This window comes from Pelodiscus sinensis, chromosome 22 (assembly GCF_049634645.1).
Source record: "Pelodiscus sinensis isolate JC-2024 chromosome 22, ASM4963464v1, whole genome shotgun sequence".
Taxonomy (NCBI): domain Eukaryota; kingdom Metazoa; phylum Chordata; order Testudines; family Trionychidae; genus Pelodiscus; species Pelodiscus sinensis.
Window position 1 is genome coordinate 17,387,858 of NC_134732.1, and position 26,130 is coordinate 17,413,987.

General features: G+C 51.4%; 1 protein-coding gene across 1 annotated transcript in view; it reads right to left on the reverse strand.

The window, feature by feature from the left end:
• Nucleotides 1-26,130, reverse strand: part of SARDH (sarcosine dehydrogenase) — a 120,413-nt gene that overhangs the window by 89,153 nt on the left and 5,130 nt on the right. The window contains exons 3-8 of the mRNA XM_075905253.1: nucleotides 23,067-23,245; nucleotides 19,848-20,027; nucleotides 18,526-18,649; nucleotides 17,894-17,994; nucleotides 11,101-11,205; nucleotides 8,364-8,493 (exon numbers count right to left, since the gene is read on the reverse strand). Of these exons, the coding sequence (XP_075761368.1) occupies nucleotides 8,364-8,493; nucleotides 11,101-11,205; nucleotides 17,894-17,994; nucleotides 18,526-18,649; nucleotides 19,848-20,027; nucleotides 23,067-23,245 (819 nt within the window). The remainder of the gene's footprint in view (nucleotides 1-8,363; nucleotides 8,494-11,100; nucleotides 11,206-17,893; nucleotides 17,995-18,525; nucleotides 18,650-19,847; nucleotides 20,028-23,066; nucleotides 23,246-26,130) is intronic.

Here is a 26,130-nt window from a genome sequence, read left to right on the forward strand (position 1 = left end):
CCCCTAAACTGGGAGGCAGTGATGCCTCCATGACTCCCTTTCTCTTTGGAAAAGCACAGCAGGCTCACACTGACCATATGGTCAGTATCTTTGTCTTGGTGCCTAACAAACTGTTGCAGATATTGATTCAAGGCCGACTCTTTCTCAGTCAGCTGCTCTTATCCCAAGGATGGAGAGATGCTGTTCTCAGTAGTGAGGGATGGCAGAGCAAGGAGCAATGGTCTCAAGTTGCAGTGGAGGAGGTCTAAGTTGGATATTAGGAAAAACTATTTCACTAGGAGAGTGGTGAAGCACGGGATTGACAAAGCCCTGGCTGGGATGATTTAGTTGGGATTGGTCCTGCCTTGGGCAGGGGGCTGGACTTGATGACTCCAGAGATCTTTTCCAGCCCTAGGATTCTATGATTAACCTATGCCTGGCCTGCTTAGCATGGGCAAGCCAATAAGACTACAGGTAGGACCTCTCTGGTCCAGCAACATCTGTAGTCCGGCAGGACCACAGATGTTGCTGGACCAGAGAGCCCTGGTGGCTGGCTGTGGGTCTGGTGGCAGAGAGACTAGCCGACAGGCATGTAGCCAAGTTAGCATCCTGGCGGTCAGCAGTCCTCAGGGAGAGCCTGCAGGTCTGCAGCAGGGAGCCAGAATTGACTTCCCCTGGTCCAGCAAACTCCCTCCTTCGGGACCGGTCAATTCCCAAGGGTGCCGAACAAGGCAGGTCCAATCCATACAGCTTAAGGAAGTCTGGCTGCAGACAGAGAGCTATTCATGCAGAATCTGTGCTTAGATTTGTGGCTGCATCTGCTCAAGCCAAGCCTGAACCAGCATTTGGCTACTTCTGAGCTTGAGAGGTAGGGTCTGAACATCATGGCTTCAGCTCCCCTCTCCTTTCTAGACTCGTTAGAAGAGAGTGTTTGTCTTCAGCAGGGCAGGTAGCCAGACAGCCACAGCTCACTGAGCAAACAGGCAGGGCTGTAAATCAGGGATGAATAGGGGAGAAAGCTGATGGGGGGATTAGAACCCAAGACTGCGGCTTACCAATTAACAGGGTGAGTGACAAGATCAGCCATGCTGGGCCAAGATTTTTCTACTGGTAAATCCCTTACAAGAAAACTGAGACTTAGATGTTCATCCCCAGATTTGTCTGCTCTGTTCTTGATTCTGCTTAACCACAATAATAATAAATTATAAGAACTATGAACTCAAAGCCCCTGCCATCCAAAGCCTAGGTTGCGTGCAAAAGATCTTTCTTGTTTGGTACGTGAGGTCTGCCAGAACCCCGTGTCCAACATGGGCTACAGCCATCCGCTGGCAGAGAGGACAGACACATGTGGCTTTGGCAACCTCACATATTGGACTTGTAGAGGGAGTTTATCAGCTCAGCGTAGATATTTATTACACTCTTTGCCTCCAGCTCCGAAAACCTAACCAAGCTGTGGAGAAAGAGAGCCAGAAAAGAAAAAGGAGATGAATGTCTGATAGAAACAGGAATCAGGACAGACGCTTGTGCACTGGCTAAGAGCGAGGCAAGTGCTTGTAAAGCACTATGGTCTTTGTTGGGTGAACTTGGTATCCAGGACCCAAACGGCTGTTGTCCTCATTTTCCCAGCAGAGTTCGGCTGTCAGGTACCACCTCCTTCCTGAGACCTCTACCATCCTCAGCTCCTGATGGAGCTTGGTGGGAATCAGGTTTCTCCATTTCATGGAAATTTTAGACATCGAAATATGTTCAGTCCCTAGCGAGGCCGAAAAGGGAAAATCTCACAAATGTCATGAATGAAAAATCCCTACCTGGTCTATGGTTCAGCTCAATCAAAACCTTCTGTTTCAACCATTTCCAAATGCCGCGTGTCAGGTTTCTTTTTGGAAAACTGTCTTATTAATCGGAATGTACTAACTTTTCAAACAAGCCGTTCCGACGCAACCAATGGGATCTTTCTGTTTCAAAAGTGCAAAGGCCTCTCATTTCAGCCATTTCAAAATCCTTTTCCACCCCAACATTTTCAAGTCAGGACAGTCACGGAAATGGACCCGGTTTCATGAATAGTTTCATGAACAGGCAATCTGGGCAAAAAATGATTCAGCCAAAAATTCCTATCCAATGCCAATGCAATGCAAATTCAGGCCCAACTAGGGGCTTGTGAATCTGGAGCAGAGGAAGCTAACTTTTATCCTTGCAGCTACTAGGAAATCCCAGCTATCCACAGTGATCAGCACAATGACAGGCCTAAGGGGCTAGATGGCATGGATGTGTTCCTATCTGCAGGATAACCCTTGTAGATGATCAAAAGTTTCCAGGATCCAAAAGCCTGGTTAACTGGGCTATGCTTGTACTCTCTGTTCCAAGAACAAATCTTTCCTACTTGAATCTCTTCCTCACTCCTAACCCACCCTGTTAGCCCATGCCACCTTCACAAACTGGTATCTTACGTCCTTGAATTCTAGCCATGCCATAAATGGTGATTTTTACCCCTCCCCTCCTCCATGAAGCAAATTGAACCTCAGAACTAAAAAGGAGACAAGCATTTCTTTTATAAAAGATTTACTGTGCATTGTGAACACCGCATATTTTTCATTTGTTTGTGTGTTCCAAACCTGCCGTGACTTGGCTTTCACGGACCGAATACATGCAAATGTAGATAAAGAGTGCGGGGGATGTGGGGAAAGGATCACTGAGCCTTTAGAAATAACATTTATTGCGTTACCAATATCTTACATGAAAAAGTTGGCTTCCTGTTGTGAACCTGGCTTCTCCGGGGAGACTGAGCGCTGTACTTACACCCTGACTTAATCAAAGCGGTGCTTCCCAGGGCCAAGGCATCTACCTTGTAAATGTCATGTTCTATCTGGTTAGGAGCAAAAGATGTGTCCTACTTTCCTTTCGAGCAACGGTGCAGCTCTCCCTGTGGGGCTGGAGGGTTTCTCCTTTTAAACACTGCAGTGAAATGAGAGCAGATCCTTATGGCGCAAACTTCTCCAGTAAATTCGCAGCAGTCTTGAAATGGAACCTCATGGGCCATTTCTCCCACTCCCAGGTAGCACTGCACTATAGCTCATTTTAGAGTGAATACCCTTTTATATAAGTCTTGCAGACACCAGTCCAAGAACTGTCAATAGTGTTGGATTGGCAAATATGGTAAAACTTTTCCATTCTAATGTCTAGAGAGTTCAGACATGCTGCCTGAACATACCATCTGGATATGTCCACCCAAAAGATTAGTATTAAAATAGTCATCAATGCTGACTTTTTTAAGGGTTGTCATTAGGTTTCAGAGTGAACACCAAGCAGCTATAAACAGGCAACCAATATCCTCAGAGCTATTGTTTCAGAGAGTCTGCACCCTAAGGCTACGTCTAGACTGGCAAGTTTTTTCTGCAAAAGCAGTTGCTTTTGCAGAAAAACTTGCCAGCTGTCTACACTGGCCGCTTGAATTTGCGCAAGAACACTGACGATTTAATGTAAGATTTTCAGTGTTCTTGCGCAAATACTATGCTGCTCCCACTCAGGAAAAAGCCCTCTTGTGCAAATGCTTTTGCGCAAGAGGGCCAGTGTAGACAGCTAAAAACTGTTTTGCGCAAAAAAGTCCCAATGGCGAAAATAGCAGTCGGGGCTTTCTTGCGCAAAATCGCATCTAGATTGGCATGGACACTTTTCCGCAAAAAGTGCTTTTGCACAAAAGCATCCGTGCCAATCTAGATGCTCTTTTCTGCAAATGCTTTGAACGGAAAAACTTTTCTGTTAAAAGCATTTGCGGAAAATCATGCCAGTCTAGACATAGCCTAAGAAGGATAATGCTTCATCTGATAATGTGCAGGCTTCTATTGCACCTAAGAATGTTTGTATCTGTAAGAGCTTTAAACAGTTTAATTTTTTTCCTTCAAAAACCAAGAACTCAAATTCTGCAGAAACTTAACAGGCCTCCTGGTCACATTCCCAGTACAGAGCAACCTCCTGATAAGAACAGATCTTCATGAACTGGGTCAAAAGCAAATATAGTTTAATTTGTACGAGGTTAGTTTTGAACCACGAAGAGCAGAGTTGAAAGGCCACCTAAAAGGCGGACATTTGGTGAAAGGTAGGAAATATCAGCCCACACCCAGGGTTTGGCAGGATAATGGCTAACTCTCTTGCTAACTAGCAGACAGACTGCAGGTATATGCTGCAGGGATGACTAGGGAAGATGCGCTGGCCCAGCTGTGCCTAATTAACTCATCCCCTTAGGACACTGTCAAAGTACTCTGAAGAGTCACAGCTGGTTGAATCGCTGGGAAGGGAGGAAGATGCTATCAGGAAAAGTGCTCTCTATGCAGACACCCAAACCTTGCTTGTGCAAAGTGTTTTCCAAAGTCTCAGTTTAAAACCCCTGACTTTGGGAAGTTTTAGAGAAGTAGGCCAGGTCTACACTGAGGGAGAAATTTGAGTTAAGATACACAACACCAGCAACAAGAATTGCATAGCTGGAGATGACCTACCTTACACTGAATTTCTGGGGTGGCCCTCCTGGGGGAGGTTGACGTGGAGTGCCGGGGTCAACAAAGATGCCCTCAGTGTTTGATTTAGCGGGTCCTTACTAGACCTGCTAAATCAAACCCTGGAAAGTCAATCTCTGGCACGTTGATCTCCACATAAGCATAGACAAGGCTTTAGTCTGTTTCAGTAAAAACCACGAGTCCTGTGGCACCTTAAAGACTAACAAGTTTATTAGAGCATAATAAATAAACTCGTTAGTCTTTAAGGTGCCACAAGACTCCTCCTTGTTTTGACTTTGGGAAGTTGTTCCTGGTCTGCCCAGGAGCCCAGATACATGAATTGGACTTCTAGAGTGTAGACAAATGCATATGGCCTCTGGGCTCTTGGCCCCATGCACAGTTCAGTGCCCATTTTCTGCAAAGCAGACACCCTGGGTCTGCTTTCCTGGGAGTTGAGAGCCCACAAATCATTTAGTGGTGGTTGGTGCTGCAAAGATGCCGCCTCCCTGGAAATCAGGCCATCAGTCCCTGCTGACTAGAATTAGTATTGCCAGCTCATTCCATGGATACGGTGATGTCCAGACAGCAGAAACCTTCAATCCAACCCTCGATCGGCAGGGGCTGCCAGAGGCTGGTGCAAGGAGCTTAGGCTAAATGTCGGAGGAGCTGCATGCTACTGCTTGACTCTACCCCTGACTTCCTGTGTGACTCTTGGCAAGACCCCACTCCTCTGTGCCTCAGTTTCCCCATCTCTAAAAATGGAGCTAACTACATTACTTTGCAATCTGGAGATGAAAAGCACCGAGGGCCCAATTTCCAAAGACATTCGGGTCCTGAAAGAGGCAGATGGGGGCCTAGTGGGATTTCAACAACACCTACCTGCCCAACACCATTGCTTCCGCAGCTGCATCATTACCTGAAGTAGGAATAAGAGATCCTCCGGAAAAGGGCTTTATTCCGGAGGATCGCGCCAGTCTGGATGCTCTTTTCCGGCTTTTCCCCGAGCCGGAAAAAAAGTGGCGGACATGTTTATTTAAATCCCGCGGAGGATATTTAAATCCCCCGCGGATTTCCCTATTCCAAAGTTAGAAATTAGCATGCCTCTTCCGAAGAAGGGGCCAGTGCAGACACAGCCTCATTGTACGAGGAGTAAGGGTATGTCTACACTGCCACCCTAGTTCAAACGAGGGTGGCTAATGTAGGCATTCGAACTTGCAAATGAAGCCCGGGATTTAAATATCCCGGGCTTCATTTGCATGTTCCCAGGCTGGCGCCATTTTTAAATGCCTGTAGTTCAAACTACCTGCCCACGGCTACATGTGGCACGGACTAGGTAGTTCGAATTAAAGCTCCCAATTCAAACTACCGTTAAACCTCCTTTCTTTACCCTCTCTGCTAATGACCTGCAGCTTGGAACCTGTATTTCCAGCTAGCTGCATCAGGGTATCCTTTACTCTCAGTGTGGCAAAGCGTTCCCTGATCAAGTACAGTGAGGAGGCAGGATGTGTCTGAGACCAGAGGCACCACTGCATTTCTCCTAAACACAAAGCTCATTCTATTCTTCTAATGGGCTTGGAACTAAAATTTCTCAATGGATACCCTTCTTTATAGAACCATAGAGCTGGAAGAGACCTCAGGAGGTCACGAGTCCAGCCCTCTGCCCAAGGCAGGACCAATCCCAACCAAATCATCCCAGCCAGGGCTTAGTCAAGCCGAGACTTAAAAACCTCTAGGGATGGAGATTCCACCACCTCCCTAGGGAACCCATTCCAGTGCTTCCCCACCCTCCTAGTGAAATAGTTTTTTCCTGATATCCAACCTAGACCTCCCCCACTGTAACTAGAGACCATTTGTCTTCCAGACAAAGCATCGCAGTTCTCCTCCCTGTCTTCCTCACAGCCTCGATTTGAAGGCCCAGATAGGGCCCACTTTTGCCGCCACAATTTGAAAAGATCATGCAAGGTGATGTGCAAAGGGAGTAAAAGGAGCTCGCCATCTCGCAGCATGGCCTGTTTCCAGGATGCGCCCACAAATCAAAGGCCGGGTGCTCTACAATCAGTTACCAGCACGGAGGGTGTAACATAACTTCACACCTGCAATGAGCAAGAGGCCAGTGTCTGGAAATCTAGCCTTCAACGCGCAAAACTGGTGGCAGCAAAATCAGCAGTAAATCTGGACCCACTTTCTCTGGGATTCGTTTGGCTGCAGCCTTTTAGCACCCAAACCACTGAGCAGCGTTGCCCAGAAAATAAGGAAAAAGAAACCCAGTGGAACAAAAACTCCGGGGCTCTTCTTCTCCCTAGCCTAGGCGTCTGGCGCCACCTTCAGGAACAGGCTATCATTGCATCCCGCTTTTATTCCTGCAGGATTATTTCCTTCAAAGAACAATCCGGAGCAAAGGAGAGCATCCAGGCAGCGGTCCCTGCGGTGTTCCCGTCTATGTGGAAGAGCTACTTCACAAGTTGTGCACAGCCGCTCCCCCCTCCCATTGCTCTTGTGTGGCCAGACGGCGCCGCGGGACCGATGGAACGTAGAAAGGCGATACCTGCCCCAGCCTGTCACTGGGCTTTTGAGAAATTCAACCACCATCTGGAATGGGGGCCTTGAAGGCATGGGGCAGGCAGGATGAGCTAGGGAGCCCTCGGACAGAGATGCTGATGGCCAGAACAAGACAACGTTGCAATTCTGGGGTTCCCCTATCCCACTGGCACAGCCCTGCCTGCAGAGATACACCCCCCAAATAAAATCCATCTTGCGTGGACAGAGTCAGTTCAGCTTTGAATGCCAAGGCAGGCCAACCAAGTCAATATTAGCTCTAACTTGCACTCTCCCAAGCTGTTCGGAGTTAAGCAGCTCCCAGGAGGGGCCGGGTTCTTAGCTGCCTTTGAGAACACTGAAGGAAACATTTCTATTGCTGCCTGGCAGTGTAGAGCCCCACCGCTTGAAGAAAACACGGGGGCAACGGCAGCAGGAGACAAAATGATTTGATCCGTGCCCCAGATGATCATGGCAAGCACTGATCTGTAGAGGCATTTTCCACTCGTATCGTTGTGCAGCCAGCACATTTGGAGGCTCTCTGCTTATTGACAAAGCCTACTGAAATCAATGGGAGCTTTGCTGTTGATTTCCATTGGGGCCGGGCAAGGTCCTCGTTCCGTCTCTCACTAGAACAGTGGTTCCCAAACTTTTTGGCATCGCACCCCCTTTTTGTTTTTTAGAAACCCTCACGCCTCCCCTCCCCCAAAAATAGCAACAAAACTTGTTGAGTAAAAAAAAGGAACTGACCAGGGCTGAAAAACAGTTGTGGCCCCTTTAATTCCTGGGACCAGTGTAAAAAAAGGGTGCCAGTACTTCAGAGGAAAGCTTGTTGACCAAAAAAAAAAAGAAAAAGGTTGCCCTTTTAAGAGCATCTGCCCAGGACCCTCCATCCTCCCCCCATCCCAGCCAGCCTGAGCTGCACGTGTTCTGGTGGACGCCAGAGCCAGGAAAAACAGAAAATACCGGACATTTCACGTGGTATTTTCTGAATTTTTTTACTGGACAGAGCAGGCTCTTTCCTGGGGGCAGATTGACATGGGGACTGGGTCGCTTTGTGTCCCTCCTGGGCAGTCTTCGCACCCCACCCCCCCCAGTTTGGGAACCTATGCACTAGGGTGTGTGCATGTGTTATGTCTTTAAGGAAAAGCTCAGGAAGACAGGCACTTTATCCGCTCCCTGTTTGTCTCCTTGCGTGGGTGGGTAGGAGAAAGCAAGAGAGACTGATTCATACTAACCCTGCCTATCATTATAATCACTGCTAGCTCTCAAATAGGAGAATACATATTTAAAAAATCAGCACAGACTCATCAGGAACAAAGCCGTATTAATGGCACGTCGTGCGCACTGTCACAATATTACCTGGCCCGCAGACAGTGGATTTAATTCCAGTTGTCTCCAGCACCGGGACTCTGTTTATTGCACCTTCAATGTGCTGCATGAACACATCCCAGTCCAGATCAAAGAGGCCAAAGGCAAATTTCTCCGAGACCTGAAAGAAACAGGAGCCAAGGTAACAGAAGTGAAGTCACAAAAGATGTTTATTTTATAACAAACACCCCATTTTGACAGCTGCTTAGCGCCTGCTTCTCCTAAGGGGCTGAATACCTCCATTGCCCGCTGAAGTCAGCAGGAATGGCAGAGGCTCCATGCATCTGGGAATCAGCCCCATGGGGGAACCCCAGGCTCTGTTGAACTCAGTGAGAGTTTTGACAGTGATTAAGACTCAAAAAACGAATGCCCGCCAAACAGAACCTGCTTTGGAAACGTTGGTTTCACAGGATCTTGTCTGCTACATTGTCCGGCCAACGAGAATGATTGTGAAGCGGCCCTAGTACCTCAACCACTTAAGCCAGCGATGGGCAACGGGAAACCCCTCTTGTTCTGGAGGGAAGGCAAAGCAGGCAGGAGGAGAGGGTGGCATTTTTGTACTTTGAGTGTGATGAATAATTGTCCGTCGTGGTGGAAGGTCTGGGGGGTAGTTTGGGGGACACAAATTCAGATTGAAGGCCAGAAGGGACCACTGTGATCCTGTAATCGGACTTCTGGTATGATCCAGACCTTAGGTTACACTCGGGGAACCCTGCCTGTAGCTCAACAGCTTGTGGGTGAACTGGAGCGGCACCGAAAGACTCCAAGTGATGGAGAATCCACCATCCCTCCAGGGAATCTATTCCAAGGGTTAATTACCCTCAGTTCATGCCTACCATGGATAATAAGTACAGGCAGTCCCCGGGTTACATACAAGATAGGGACTGTAGGTTTGTTCTTAAGCTGAATCTGTATGTAAGTCGGAACTGGCGTCCAGATTCAGCCGCTGCTGAAACTGATCAGTTTCAACAGCGGCTGAATCTGGAGGCCAGTTCTGACTTACATACAGATTCAACTTAAGAACCCCAGGCATCCCCAAGTCAGCTGCTGCTGAAACTGATCAGCAGCTGATTCCAGGAAGCCCGGGGAAGGGGCTTCCTGTAGTCAGCCACTGGTCATTTTCAGCAGCGGCTGACTTGGGGACGCCTGGGGCAGAGCAGCTGGGGTGCTGCTGGGTTGGTCCAGTGGCTCCCAGAGCGGCGCTACGGGACCAACCGGCAGCGCCCCAGCTGCTGTACCACAGGCGTCAGGAGCAAAGCCGCGGAGAACGGGGGCAGCGGGACAGCCCAGACGCGCCGTGGCTATCCTGCTGCCCTCGGGCTCCGTGGCTTTGCTCTGCTTTGCTCCCCATCCCCCTGGTCTGCAGACCAGGAGGATGGGGGGCAAAGCGGCGGAACATGCAGACAGCGGACAGCCCAGACGTGTCTGAGCTGTCAGTTGGCTGCGTGCTCCGCGGCTTTGCTCTGCTCTGCTCCCCGTCCCCCTGGTCTGCAGACCAGGGGGACGGGGAGCAGAGCAGAGCAAAGCGGCGGAACACGCGTCTGGGCTGTCCGCTGCCCGCGTGTTCCGCCGCTTTGCTTCCTCTCCCTGGTCTGCTGGAGACCAGGGAGAGGGAGGGCCCCGTTCGTAACTGCGGATCCGACGTAACTCGGGGACTGCCTGTAAACAGTAACTGGCATTTGTTCTTTCATACCTCTCATCTTCCAAGCCCAGGACACTCATTGGTGAATTCCCGTGAGATAGGCATGTTTGACACATGTGGGACACGGTTAGTGAGAGATGTCAGCTGCCCCGAGCTACAGAGGGAGTCATTTTCAGAGCTGTGATTAAAACTCTGCTGTTCCTGGCCCCCTGTGCCGGCCAGGTCAGCCCAAGGCCTAAGCACCCCTAATGCTCAGGGGTATTGGAGTCGTGGGTGGGCTTGTGATGACTGGGGTGAAGCTCACTCTGAACATGCAGGTACAGCATCTAGCTAAGGTGGACACGCTCCTTATGGCCTCTCTTACCATAATTTAGCCCTCCCCCCGCCCCCAGCTTTGACACAGACACTCTCTCCCCATGCCTGCACACAGGGAAAAGAAACAGCAGAGTTCGGCATTGGGAATTCCATTGGGAATTGTGGGACCGCACTAGAAAATTTCCTCATGCCAGCGGGTTAGTCTGTGTCCTCACTAAAAAGCAGGCCGGCCGCAGGCACAATCAGAACCCGGGTTTCACCTGCACCCCCAGCCAGCCCTCATGGAAAGCGCCACTTAAATTGGGCCACAGGGTGGTGTAGGCAGACAGGAGAGGTTTCAGAGGCAACACATGAGGGAAGGCCCAAGTTGACGCTGAGGTGAAGACATGCCTCACATGGTTTGCCCAAGGTCAGGACAAGAAAGTAGGGCATGAAGGGAACTGAAACCTGGATCTCCAAAGTCCCAAGCGAGTGGCGTAAGCAATGCGCCCTCCTTCCTCTCCCATTTTTGCTCACAGGAAGTGCATTTTACGCAAGCAGGTCTGGGCCTTGTCTCGATCTAAGCCCCATCCAAACAGAAGAACCCGACCACTTCCCCCTCCTGACCAGCCCTGCTGGCCCCAGCTGACTCTTTGTGTAATGTGTTTTCATGTCGGACACACTGGCACTGAAGCACGAGAGCTAAGGAGCTCACTTCAGCGCCTACTTTGTCATAACGGCTTTCCTTTTTACATGCTTTATTCCCTATGAAAACCTCTCAGCGCCGCTCACCTCCTCCCAGAATATTGGATTTGACTCATATCCGCCCACGGAAAGGGCATCGCCTTGGAGACGGAGATACACCGAGGCGTCATGATCGCGAACGTTCGGCATGTTCTGAACAGAGGTAGAAAGAAATAGCATCAAAATGGGGCAGGTGGGGGGAAAAGTGGGTGCACACAGGCTCAGAGACCCGGGGCATGTTTCTGCCCATGGGCACTGTTTCAACAGTGCACCCCAAGCCCTCTTCTTCCCTGCAGTTGCATTCCCCCAGAACAGAAATCCTCTATAACCTCCTCATCAAAAGGCGGAGCATCCCCCACTTCTCCCTGCGTGCTGACAGGCCTCTGAGCTCGGCGGACAGAGCCACAAGGCGGAGGGAGAAAGAAGCCAGCTCTAGTGGTTCGCTACCTGCGTCACTTCTGGCTCCGCGCTCCTGGAAATCCCGCGTTATTCCCAATCCTCCTGCCTGCTCACCGTTCTATTGCCCCGTGTGGGTTTATCCGGCCTCCTCTACTCCATGATGGTGGCATTCCTTATTTAGAATATATTTATATTCCTTATTTTGAATATATTTAGAGGAATAAGGGATCTTTCGGAAAAGGCTTTATTTTCCGAAAGATCCGCGTCTAGACTGGCGCTTTTTTCCGGCAAAGCTCCGAGCCGGAAAAAAGCAGCAGCCATTTTTATGCAAATGAAGCGGGGGGGATTTAAATCCCCGCTTCATTTGCAATTGCGATGTGTCTAATTTGCATCCCTTTTACGGAAAAGGGATGCAGTCTAGACAAAGTCCCTGGGTCCTAGTGGCACCCCCAAAGTCTGGCACCTGAAGCGGCCACCTCAGTTCGCCTCATGGTAAGGCCAGCCCTGACCCCAGGCAGCTCTGCGTTCAAAGCCTCCCTCCAGACATTTGGCACATTTTTAACGAGCACGTTTTCCTTCACTGTTTCCAGTCCTATTTCCTTCCCGCAAACTTCCCCCGCCCCTTCCCCCGGCCTCCGCCACACACAAGCACGCGCTGGTTTGTTGTTTGAGCACCCGAGTTACTATCGGGCTGTTGAGGGCACTGGAGCAGCACATAGTGCAGAGCTGTGCCTGCTGGTTGGTTGTTGTAGGGTTGCTCATGATGGCTGCTCACACAGCAATATGTTATTGGGGGCGTTGAAAGAAGAATTTTAACTCCCTCGAATTCCAGGAAGCTTGGCTCCCTGTGTGGCTAGGGTTGCCAGGTGTCCGGTATTCTACTGGACATTCTGGTTTTTGGGCCCTCAGTCCAGTAAAATAATCCAGAAAATACCGGACATGTGCAATGTCCCGTATTTCCTGGATTTCTGGCTGGGCGCCGGACGCAAGCCTGGCGGGGGCGGGGGGGAGGGGCTGGGAGGCAGGGCGCAATCGACACTGGGAGCCCTGGTTGTGTCTGATGCCTTGGGGAGGAGAAGAAGCCCTGTCTCTGCTCCTGAGCGCGTGGTGGAGCTGCAGCCGGACTCACTCGCGCTTCTCCGGACCGTGCGCAGGACTGACAGCGCCCCGGGATCTGCACGTGCCCAGGTCAGTTCCCCCTCGCCCGCTTTCCCCGCCCCTTCCTGACCAGCTCAGCTGCCCCCTACCCCCTCCCAGCCACTCCTGCTTCCTGCCAGCCAGTTCTTCTCCCAATCTCCCCTGTTCGTCCTTACTGCCTCCTTCCCCCAGCAGTTCCTCCGGCCAACCGCGCTGCCCTCAACCCCTCCCTCATCTCCTCAGGCCAGCCGCACTGCCCCGACCCCCTGCCCGCTATTTTTTCAAAGCATTTTGAAAAATAAGTCATCGTATTATTATGCCTATTTTATAGCTGGGGAAACTGAGGCACAGAGACTTGCCCTACGTTACTCAGCAAGCCAGTGGCAGAGTCAGATGGAGAACACAGTGCTTTGATCTAAATTGAAAGGAAGAAGGATTTCTCTCTTACCCCACTGACGGAGCAAGATGAAACAGTACAACAGCTCAGACACTAATAATTAAAGAACAATATTGACTTTCTTTAACAACCTAGCATGCAAATGTTTAAGTTACACAAATGGAATTATTGTAGGGGCTACTATATTTTTCACTGATAAATTAACAATAATCACCAGAATTTCAATAAGAGCCGCTGTGGTTAGTGGGCAGGCCTCTAGCCTCACAGTCAGGAATCCGAGGTTGTATTCTCGGCTCTGTCACTGACTTGTTATACTACCTTGGGCATGTCACTTGAGCTCCTTTTCCCCTTCTACACTTGTCTATTTCAGTAGTAAACTCCTCAGGGCAAAAACTGTCTTAAGTAAGACACTATGTCTCTGCAGTGCTTAGCGCAGTAGGAACTCGATTTTGGGTCGGGTAGTAGGTGCTACTGAAATATACAAATGATATCATTAAATGGCACTTTTCAAAATCAAATGTCAGAGAATTAAGGTACAGGAGGAAAACTGATGGGTTGTTCAGAAAATGTAATACAAAATCGACAGACCATCAGTTAATAACACCTCCTTTTGTACAGTTTCAAGAGCACCCTTATATAATTCCAGAGCAGAGAAATGTATCTGAAAATTTGTAGGATGATTCAAATGCTTTCCGAAAGCTGCATATTTTGTAATCAGCGTCGCAGGACTTTCCGATAAGGGGTGTTTGCTAAGATGAACCACAGTTGCTGGGGGTTACCTGGATTCCTTTGTGAAACCCAGAACACATGAGCCCCAAGTATAATTTTGTGATGCAAGGTGACGAGGTTGCCAATCCCCAGGATAGTCCTGGAGTCTCCAGGAATTAATCTTAAATTAAAGATGTCAAGTGAGGAAACCTCCAGGAACAGGGCCAACCAAAACTGACAACCCTAAAAGGTGGGGAAATAGAAGAAACAAGGTCCCTGAATTAAAATATTAGTAAATATTAAATAGAATGATAGTAATTTAATAAAATAGTTATAATAATTATATTAATTAGTAGCATCTTCATAACGGCTAGGTGCCCCATTCATGGAGCAGAACCCCTGCATGCAAGGAGAGACTGACTGGCATAATGCACAGAACTGGGACTCAGAAAACTTGGGTGCTATTCCTGGCTCTGCCACTGGCCCGCTGGTGACCCTGGGTATGTCGCTTGACCTCTCTGTGCCTCAGTTCCCCCTTTATCACAAGAGCGATGTCCTCTGTAAAGTGCTTTGCGATTGACTGGTGCAGAGCCCAAGATAAAACGTACTATTAAACAGAGGTGAATGATGCAGCCACAGTAGCATTTAAGCCCTGAGTCCACAAAGCATTTAAAAACACGCATGGCTTTGAGGGCTGGGCTCTTAGGTATGTGCCTGAAGCCAGAGGGGGAATAATTCCCTCCTTTCACACGCTGGGTCAGATTCAGGCCTCGAGTATCTTTCTTGCAGCTCCCATGGACCTGGTGGGATGGATGGGGGAGAACCGGCCTGTTTCATCTAGGCTTGTAGGAGGCATGAAGAGGCCCCTCCGGTATGTCTTTAGGCTGGAAGCCATGAACATCCAGCCCTCTCTTGGGAACCATCCCTTTCCTGCCCAGCGCTGGCTCCTGCTGCCCAAGAGAGACATCTAGCTGCAGGCTGGGGTAAGAATTTTGCAGAGGCGACATTTGTTTCTGAAACGTGGTGGGCAGGGGATGGGGCAAGGGGAATCTAGGACAATTCCAGCCTCAATCACCGGATTTCTCCGCTCCCACAGTGCTGACCAGTTTGGGGCGGAGGGGATGTAGAAACAGGCAATGTGCTCTTCCCTGCAAGGAGGGGGATCAGAGGGGCAGTCTTGTGGCATCAGTAGGCTGAGTCCTGAGCAGGGAGGCAAGTACCCAGCTGGCATCCCAATGGTCCGGTAGGTGGGGTAGAGCAGAGCTAGTGGGGATGCTGGGCAAAACTGCGCTGGACCAGAACACACAAAGGCCAGGATGCTTAGACACACGCTTGTGCTGTTCCACTAGTCCAGTCACCGGTACTGTGGGGATGGGAGTGGTGCAAGAAGGAAGAGAATACAACAGAACGTTTGGGTCTGGCAGGCCCGCTGATGGGGGGCAAGCGGGGCCCTTTAAATTAATGTGGGAGCACAGCGGGGTGTATTCCAGGAGCAGCTGTGAGCGCGGGCTGGTGGGGGCAGTGCTGCACGCTCTGGGCAGGGTTGAGGACTGGCTGCCTCCAACCCCATCCCTTCTGGGAGCACGAAGCCAGATTCCTCCCCCCACCTTGCCCAGGGGCCCAGCAAGTGTTTCGGCCCCGAGGGGTCTGGGCAGGCCCCAAGAGCAGAACGGATCAAACAGTGCAAGTTATCTGACAGCTACAGCCTTCGCCAGTCATTGCTAGGGGCGTCACATCCCATTTAATTAGTTAACCAGTTAAACATTACATTTAATCAGTTCACTGATTAAACCGGGGTGAGCATGGGGGCCTTTTCAGCCTGCTGGGCTGGAGCGGACCCCCCTGCCACCCGCTACGGCCGGTCAGTTCCAGCCTCCCATTCTGGGAGCCAGCAGCCTGGTGCAAGGGGAGGGGGCAGAAACATCTGGGGGGAGGGCTGCTGGCTCCCAGACCGTGCAGGCTCGTGGGCTGGGAGCCAGCAGCCCTCCCTCCCTGCCTGCCGCTTCCACCCCCACCTGCCTCCTCCCAGCACAAGGCCCTGCAGGGCTGCTCCCTGAACGGGTGATGCTTGCCAGGTAACCGGTTACCAGGTCACAGCCCTGTTTGTTACACACAGTGATGTCACAGGCGCTTTACTCTGCAGGGGTTTGGCGTGAGCAGATGGAGAGTGACATGCAGGGGGCAGGGAAGGTCGTGTGCCCCAAATGCCATGTGAGAGGGGCTAGCCAGCAGTGTGGGGGAAGACGGGGGGGCTGGCGTCTGCATTGGGATCCAGCCTCCCCCCCCTTCACTGGCAGCGGCGGGGGAGCGGGGGAGGAAGCAGAGCATGGTGGTTCCCGCGGCTTTGCTCTCCCAGTACACCACGCCGGGGGAGGGGACGGGACCGCCTTGCACCCCCCAGCAGGAAACGGAGCAATGCAGTGGCCAGGGGAGCAAAGCAGCTGGGGACACCTTTCTCCACTTCCCCCTACTGCTGCCAGAGAGTGAAGTGAAGGGTGGACCCCAGGTGCCAGTGTTAGCCCCTCCCCTACCCCACTGGTCCCCCAGGCTGCCTCAGTTGGGGAAAGAGGTGGGGCGGAGCAGGGACAGAGAGAGGGCAGACCAGGGGCAAGAAAGAGGCAGGGAGAGGGCACAGAAAAAGCAGGGTGGAGTAAGAGCAGGGAAGGATGAAGCAGGAGTGGAGAGGGTGGGGACTGAGGTGGGGGGGTGTCCCAGCCCTTTTCTGAGTTGGGGGGGTCACATGGTCAGTGGGCCCATCTGGTCTCCCCTGACCAGTTACCTCTGCCCAGATGTTCCAATGTTACAGAGACAGTGCTGGTATCCAGGGCGTTGTCTTATATAAGCACCTGTTACTCCCCTCCCCCCATCTCCTGTTCCAATTGTTCACCCTTGCTCTCTGGTCACTCGAAGCAAGTTAGGACATTTTGAAGGGGAAAAAAAGAGGAGAATAGTTTTCATAAACATTTTTGCACATTTCCCCCGGCTTGTCACCAGCCCTATTCAGTGCCAGATCATTTGAACCAATGGATTCTTTGTAAACCTTGTGCAATTTGGTGCTAGACAGCCATGTGTTGTGTGTTCGCTATATAGCAGGTCACCTACAGTCACATGGTATTGTTTCCATTTCTGATTGGCTGGTGAAAGCTTTACCAATTAGAGGAGCCCTCCCTTTTCTGTCTGCAGAATTATCTGCCAGCGTTCCGATTTGTTCAGTAAAACTACCAGTGAAATAATAAACATGGATGAACTACCCGCTGGAGGCTCACACACAGTACGCGCCCCGGCTGTCCAAGGTCTGATTGCAGCTTGAGGGGCTATGCCCGGGCTAGCAGGGCACCACGCAGCCATATAGATGGGCCACTGGGGGCCTCAGAGCAGGCTATACAAGCACAGCGAGGGTCTCAGGGTACACACGCCCATTGCTCTGTTGTGCTGAACCCTGTGCAGTCACATCTACTCTGCCTCATTAGGAGTGCAAGCAAGGGAGTGTCTAGCTATAGACACACCTCAGACAGCAATGCAGATCTGGCCAATGAGTCACAGCACTTCTGCTTTCAGGGGCTACTCTATGAGTAGAACCTTCCTCTGCCTGAGCGCAGGTCTACACTGGTAGAGAAAATGGATGCAAGACACGCAACCCCAGCTATGTGATTTGCGTAGCTGGAGCCGACATACCTTGCCTGATTTCCTGTGGCAGCCCCACAGCGGGAGGTCGACTGCTCCCACCGACTTCCCTTACTCCTCGCAACAATGAGGAGTACTGGCGCCAACGGGGGCGCCCTCAGTGTTCCATTTAGTGGGTCTTTATTAGACCCACTAAATCAAACTCTGGAGGATTGATCACCAGCACGTTGATCCTCCAGCAAGTGGAGATGTGGCCTGAATGTCTGTGGCTAACCAGATAAAAGGGGCAATGGATGCAAACAAACCTGGAGAGTGGGCTTTAGGGGTCAGATTATTTACAGATGTTTTCTCACTCTATACCCCAAGAGGAGCATCTCCTAGAGCAGATGGGAGTATATTGCACACATGGACACCTCTAGGAAAGGAGAGGAGGTTGGGTGTTTTGGAGAACCAGATGATTGGTGAAAACCTGGAGGACACACCCCAATAAAAGTCCCTTCCTGAACGCCCCGGCCCCCAGCACACGCCCGTCTGATGGCAAGCCCTCCAATTAGAGAAGAAGAGCAATGAACTGACCTGAATGCCCTCTATCCGCTCTGTCACCACGTATGCATGATGCATAGCCACCAGGGGCACGTTCACACCAGCCATCTGGCCCAGGGCTCGGGCCCACACTCCTGTCGTATAAACAAACCACCTGTTGGTGAGTGATCACAGCCATTGCCCCGGCCACCTCAGGGACATATGAGCATCTGTGCATAACCCAGATCCCTAGTGTGGTCCATTGTCATCTAGATCACAGCAACCGATAAGACCAAGAGACTTCTACAGCATGGCTTGAGCGGCAGCTGGCTCCCAACCCATGCCGTAGAGATCTCTTGGTCTTATCTATTGTTGTGGTCTAGGTGCCACTGCCTGGGACAGTGAACCACACTAGGGGTGTGGGTTATATGTGCTAGAGACCTGAGGCTTAGAGTCCACCGTGCTGCCCTCTGACATGTGGAAACAGGGCGTTAACAGGGCCCTTTGGCTCAGTGTTACACACAATCAGAAGCTGCATTCATCTGGCATCATTCCCCTCCCTTAGCATGGACTGCCACCCTCAAAGGCAGGAAAAACATCTCCTTAATGCTGGGACGGAAGGACTGGTGTCCTCATCAGATTACACCCAGGGGCAAGTTTGTAGCTATGCCGCTTTGATTTCCTACCTGCACAATTCACCACACATGGTGTCTGGATGGTCCCATAGTTTGTTTCCACTGCAGCTACTCTTTGCACACCCAAGTCATCGGCTCTGACCTGAATACCCGTCACTGGGCAATTCTCTATTACCTGTAGAGAGACAGACAGACAGACAGAAACACAGGGATATATTGCTGTAGTTTGAATGTGAAACACTGGACTCACGATACCAAAAGACTAACCCAAGGCTCCTAAACAGGCTGAGTGAATAGAACATTGCTAGTTCATTGGCAATTTTGAAACATCAAAAGACATGGTTTCAGATCGGGCCAAAACCAAGTTGGAAAAAATGAACACATTTACATTTCAAAGCAAATTAAACCGTTTGTTTTCACTTTGAACACTTTTGAATTAGGAAAATTATATTAAAGGACATTTTGAAACAAAAAAAAACCCATTTCAAACCAAAAAATCAAAATGCTTGGGTTCAAAAATGTCAAAACAAAAAGCATTGGATTAGGGGAGGTGGGGTCAAGGGTGAAATGAAACCGACGAGAATGTACATGTTTTAGCTGAAAATTTTTGCTCAGCTCTACTCTGGAGACACAGGCCAGTAGATTTACCCCTAGGCTCCTCTTCCCAGGACAGGAAGTGTTAATCCAAATGTAGATCTGTCATCCCCCCCCAACCCCACCTTTCATAAAAAGAATTCCTATTACCTGGAGGGGAATTTAATCTCCCTCTTAATGTTGGCTTTAAACTACCCATCAGTGGCCTTTTAAGGCAATTTTAAACCTCAGAGAACTATTATTACTTATAGGATGAACCTCTCTAGTCCGGCACTCTCTGGTCTGGCAACATCTGGGCTGTGTCTACATTGGTACCCCTTTCCGGAAAAGGGATGCTAATGAGACACTTCGGAATTGCAAATCCGCGGGGGATTTAAATATCCCCCGCGGCATTTGCATTTACATGGCTGCCGCTTTTTTCCGGCTTGGGGATAAGCCAGAGAAATGCGCCAGTCTAGACGCGATTCTCTGGAAAATAAGCTCCTAGGGCTCCATATCAAACCCACCATCTCTTCAGCTGATGAGCATGTTTGGGACGTGCTTCCAAGTCAACTCAGAGCCTCGCCCCAAGCTGCTAAGCGGGGGAGCTGTAAAGCAGGAGGCGGCAACTCTGAAACAGATCTGGGTTTGAGAATGAGAGAGGCCGGGCAGGGCAAGAAAAGAAGGCAGAAGGCTCATGGCAGGGAGGGGCGGGGACCGTACCGAAAGAGAACATCTGGCTGAGTGTGGGAGAAGCTACATGGCTCAGAGGCCCACACAACTGTGCAATAGTCAATTACCAAAGCGCCTCTGGCAGTAGCTGCCCTGCTGAGGGTCGTACAGGTGCCAGCAGGATCCATTGTGCCATCCTTAGGGACGTAGAGCGTGCCATAAAGATCATCCACGTTCATCAGCGGGTACAGGTCCTTGGTCTCTGCAGGGGACAGGACGTAGGATTCGATGCCATAGACTTTCCCCAGCTACAAATGAGACACGAGAACAGGCCCATTAATGCAAACAAGGCAGCATGGGGCGGCATCTCTACACGACACTCAACCAGGTGAAGAAACCACAGGGCCACATCCGGGTCCTTCCCAAATAACTCCACGCAAACAAGCCAGGCCTGCCCCCCCTACTCCCCCACACACACTGACGAGCTCCCTGGTTTCTGGTGGATTCCCAACATTCAGAACCTGGTAAGCACCTCTCATCGGCTCAGTCACTATTTAAAGGGACATTGCCCTATGCCTACATAAGCAGGCAGAGCAATTGGAAATATGCTGTACCACTGGCAGGGTTTGATTTTGCAAAGGCCAAACCAGGGATGAATTAGATCTGGGGACCTTTTTACTTGAGTCCCCAAAGCTGGGTACAGTGGAGAGGGGTTTAGAACCAACCAGTTTGTTTTTGCTCCCTCTACCTGTCATGAGCATTACAAATCCATTAGGCCACTGAATCGGAGAGTCCTGAGACGGACACAGGTCTGACCATAGGGTACGTCTAGACTGCAAGAGCTCTTCAGAAAAAGCTTCTTTTGAAAGAGAGCATTCACGCCTCAAAACCAGATCAAAAAAGCGATCTACTTTTTCAAAAGAGAGCATCCAGACTGCTTGGACACGCTCTCAAAAGAAAGTCCTGATTGCTATTCACAGAATGGCCACCAGGGCACCTGTGCTCTTTTCGATAGCCTCTTTTTTCGAAAAATGTCCCTGTTTTGCATCCACACACGCCTTTTTTCAAAAGAGCCCTTTCAAAAAAGGTGTTCTCCCTCATAATTTGAGGTTTGCCAATGTCAAAAAAAACCCTGCGTTCTTTCCATTTAATTTCAAAAGAACACGATTGCAGTGGGGTGACGTTTTTTCAAACACAATTGCAGGTGACGTTTTTTCGAAAAAAGGGAAGTTTCAAAAAAACAATGTAGTCTAGACATACCCATAGTGTGCATTTCAGGGCTTCAAGAAGAAACTAATGTTGCAGAACTCACATGTATGGTGATTCCTTGAACTCAAATGCTAAAGTGTGCTACTCCCTAGCAGGGAAAGACAAGAGGGACACCGAGCCAGCCATGGCTGGCCATCTCTCTGCTGCTCTGGGAGAGTAAAAAACACTTCCTTATTCACTTTCTCCGCACCAGTCACAATTTTAGAGGCCTCTGTCGCATCCCCCTTTAGTTTTCTCTTTTCCAAGCTGAGAAGTCTCTGATACAGAAGCTATCCCAGGCCTCTAATCATTTGTGCAGCTCTTTTCGGAACCTTTTCCACTTCCAGTCCATCTTTTGAGAGATGGGGCGACCACCTCTGCACACCGTATCCAAGAAGTGGGAGTTACCATTGATTTATATCAGTGGTGCCCGCCGGGGCATTTATGTGCACCCGCCAAGTGACCAGGGCCTGCCTGAGCCATTCTTGCGCCCCAGGTGCGCAGTACATATGCGGCCCCACCCCTGGCAGCGCCAAAAGTTGGGGACCACTGATTTATATGATATTTTCAGTCTTAACAGATTGGAGCCAGTAGCATTCAAGGCTGCATTTTGATCTATGACCATGCTGCCCAACATGCTAGCCACTAGCCACAAGTGGCGATTTGGCTGGTTGAGGGTGACTAACTGGCTCACAAAATTATTTCTATTTTCAGAACAACGTGGCTAGTTCACTAGAGTGGTAGCCACTAGAGTGGTCACTGCTTCAGAACCGGTTGGACACCATGGATCTATGAACGGCTCTTCTGGGCCACGGAAGAACACAAAGCTCTGGCTTGCCAAGACCAACGCACGCTACAGCCAGGGATCAGACATTCCCAAAGAGAGTGGATTGGGCTATTGGACAAATCACCAGAGGAGATTAGATGGCTCCAGAGGCTGTCCATTGGCCGAGCAGTGCTTCCCCTTGGACAAAGCTTCCCCCCCCCACCCCAAACCAGAACAAGATTCGCATCATCAATCTACAGTCGCCGCCTCCTGAAAAGTAACTGCCCCAAGCAGAGATTTCGTTAACCCACTCAGGGAGAAAAGCCAGAGGGGCCAAGCAATCTGCTAGGGATTTGGCCAATCTATTGCGCACGGAAGGTGTTCGGATCCTACAGCGATGGGCAGCAGCACAAAACCCTTAGGCTATGTCCACACTACAGGGTTTTTGCACAGACACGGCCACTTTTGCGTAAAAACCCGCGGAGCATCCACACCTCAAGCACGTTTTTGCACAAGGAAATGAACAGCCAAATGACAGAGCAGAGGGCTTTTTTGTGGTGGAAGTATACCTCTTTCTACGAGGCAGAACTCCTTTTTGCGCAAGAGTTCTTGCACAAAAAGGCGTGTGTGGATGATCCACAGGGGTTTCTTGCGCAAAAATTGCCTATCCGAAAAAGCACAGGTGCCATCAGAACTTTCTTGTGCAATGTGCGCAAAAGCACATTGCATTTGTGATGCGCTTTTGAAGTCTGGATGCGCTATTGCGCAAGGAGTTTTTGTGGAAGATCTCTTCTGCAAAAAGCTTCTCGCGCAAAACGCCTAGGCTGTGTCTAGACTGGCATGTTTTTCTGCAAAATCATCTGATTTTGCGGGAAAACTTGCCAGCTCTCTACACTGGCCGCTTGAATTTCCTCAAGAACACTGACGATCTCATGTAAGATTGTCAGTGTTCTTGCGGAAATACTATGCTGCTCCCATTCGGGCAAAAGTCTTTTTCCAAAAGGGCCAGCGTAGACAACTCAGATTTGTTTTCCGCAAAAAAGTCTCGATGGCGAAAATGGCCATCAGGGCTTTTTTGCGGAAAAGCGCGTCTAGATTGGCCACGGACGCTCTTCCGCAAAAAGTGCTTTTCCGGAAAAGACGTGCTTTTCCGAAAATGCTTTTAACGGAAAACTTTTCCATTAAAAGCATTTCCGGAAAATCATGCCAGTGTAGACGTAGCCCTACAGTGTAGACAAAGCCCCAGGGAGCTAGATCCCCTCGTCTAGCGGATGGGCAGCACCAGCCCCGAGTCGGTGAAGAGACGGAAGGCGACGCGGGGGCTCCCACTCACAGACATGAGCCTTTTGTACTCGTCCAGCCGCTGCTTGTTGGAGGCGATGAAGAGCCCACCGTTCTGAATCCACCCCGCGTGCAGGCCCGTCTCCTCCTCCAGGTCTTGGCTGACCACTTGGCGGGTGTGAGCCAGCAGCTCCACTTCCACGTCGCTCGGACGCAGCTGCCACAGCAGACCTGGGAAAACCACAGACGCGCCGGTAGAGCTGGGTACCCCCTCCCTATTCCCAACCCTATTGTACATGCCAAGCGGACACGCGGACATCAGCGGTGAGAACTGCGCAGCAGGCGTGTTAGCCACAACACTCTGCCCTGGATGTGCTGTGGTTTGCTGGCTCCCTCTAGTAGCTGGACCCCCAAAGGTCTTCAGCTACCCCTGCTTATGGCTCTCTCAGCACACTCAGTAGAGCAGGGGTGGGTGAAAGGGCCTCCATGGGCTGGATCCAGGTGGATCTGGCCTGTGGAATCCCTGCTGCTCCCCCACCCCCATAGGCCTGGGGCCAGGGGAGTGCACGAAGCCTTCTCTGCTCTGCCCCCACACTGCGAGCAGCACGCGGCGCTTCCAAGGGCCACGCGCTGCTTGCAGGGCAGGGGCAGAGCGGAGGAGGCTTTGCATGCTCCCCCAGCCCCATTGGTTGGGGGTGGGGGAGTGCGCAAAGCCTTCTCCCGCCCTGCCAGAAGCATGCGGCACTTAAAAGGGCCACGCGCTGCTCGCAGGGCGGGGAGGAGAGCAGAGGCGGTTTTGCGCGCTCCTCCGCCCGCAGGCCAATCAAGGCCTGGAGGTGGGGGAGCATGCCAAGCCTCTTCCAGGGCATGGGTGCCTAGTGGAAAGGGGGACAAAAGGGATCCCCCACTCCTTCCTGTTTAGGCCCCGCCCCTTCCGGGGTGGCCCAGGGCTACTTCAAAAATTTTTGAAGTGACCCCCAGGCAAAAATGATTGCCCACCCCGGCAGTAGAGGCTCATGCCTTTTAGATCTAGAAGACAATCGCTCAATTCCTATTGCTGATAAGAACATCAGAACGGCCAGACTGGGTCAGACCAATGGTTCATCCAGCCCAGTATCCTGTCTGCCCACAGTGCCAATGCCAGGTGCCCCAGAGGGTTAGGGTTAGTGAACCGAACAGGCAATGATCAAGCGATCTCTCCCCTGCCATCCATTTCCACCCTCTGACAAACAGAGGCCAGGGACACCTCTCCTTACCCATCCTGGCTAATAGCTGTGACAGCGCGTTGGGGTCCCCCGTCTCCTGCACCCCGAAATGGCACAAACAGACTGCACCAGCCGGTGGAATAGAGGAAGTTTATTGCCTCTCCAGGTTACAGCACAGCACAGATGGAATCTGGTCACAGAGCTGGGCTAGGATGCCTCAGGCCCCCTTGAGATGGGGGGAGACTGGGCCCCTAAACTCCAGCCCCTTTCCCTAGGCTGTCTCCTCCATGCTCCCAGACAGCAACTAACCAACCCTATTCCAGCCCTGCCCCCCAGGCAGGGCAGCATTCCACCTTCCTTTGTTCCTCTCCATAGGGGGTGTCTGGCCATACCGGTTGAGAGGTCTCTTTGCATAGTGACTCATCCTGTTTTGCTGGGTCATGCTACCCACAGCAGCCAGTGGGGGTTACCCCAGAGCCAGCAGCATAGAAACCAGCCAGGTACCCCCACTACGTCACAATAGCCATGAATAGATTTAACCGCCATGAATTTCTCTACTGCTCTTTTGAATCCTGTTATAGTCCTAGCCTTCACAGCCTCCTCAGGCAAGGAGTTCCGCTTGACGGTCCGTTGGGGCACCAAGCCCACAACCGAGGCATTACAGCACCACAACATGAGTGTGGCACCTTTACAGCCGTCATACAGCCTGTCACAGCCACCACCGGCAGCAGCAGTCGCTGGCATTGATGGCTATCGTAAGAGAGAGCCCACAGACTGACAGAGCCACCTAGATTGCACCAGCCTCTGACCCTCTGTGGGGGCACCGCCAAGTCAGGACTGGTGTCCACGGGTAGGAGTGGACGCTGTGGCTGAGCAGCAACAGCTGGGATGAAAAGCCACGGACCAGGCACTGGAGCGATATGTGGGGTGTTGAGAGCTGTTGACCCACCCTGAGTAGAATGGAAATCACTTCAAGGCAGAGGGTGTAACAGCACCCCCCACCCTCCGCCCCACCCGCCCATTCCAGCACTCCAGCAGCAGAGGGGGGCTGCAGTCAGAAACTATCAGAGGGAATTTCCTCAGCAGTCACCTGGCACAGACTGCTGGTCGGAGCAGTCCCTGCTTGTGGGGCACCCGGGCTCACCATGGACTGAGGCTTCTCCAGCTGGCAGGCCAGAGCAGCCTTTGCCTGTGGCAGGCCAGGGTGCCCCATAGCAGGGCCTGCTCCTGTGTTCTGGCTGGAGCAGCCCCGTCCATGGCGAGTTTCCTGTGGGGCCGGAGCAGCCCCCGTGCGCATGGCAGGCAAGGAGCTGCTCCAGCCCCCACTGGTTACCCTTAAGCAGTAAGCCTCGCCTGTTAAGGATTAGGCTTACTGGTTAACCCAGTGGTCCCCAACCTTTTGGGGCTGCCAGGTGCCCGGGGGCGGCACCACGCATGCACCGTGCGCCCGGGGCGGGGGCTGCGCATGAGCCAGGCGCCCGGGGTGCAAGAATGGCTCGGGCCAGCCCTGGTCACTAGGCAGGCACACATAAATGCCCCGGCGGGTGCCATGGCGCCTGTGGGCGCCACGTTGGGGACCACTGGGTTAGCTGGTTAAACCTTCACATCCCTAGCATGGACCTGGCCAAGGAGGGACCCAGCGACCTGCCTTGGGAATGGGGGTAAGACTCCGGAGCAACAGCAAAAGGGGAGTTTGTTTCCCCTCTACCTGGCGAGGGGAAGGCCCGGCTTCTGGAGGCCTATGTTGTCTGGCCTGGGCGACCCTCTTATATAGGGCCAAGGAGTAGCTAGCTGAGGCAGAGAGACTCTTAAAGGGCCCGGATACCACAAAAAACCCTGCAGATGAGAGCTGAAGGAACAAGGCCTTTCCCAAGTCCCCCAAACGGGCTCTTCCCTTCCCAAGCAGAAAGA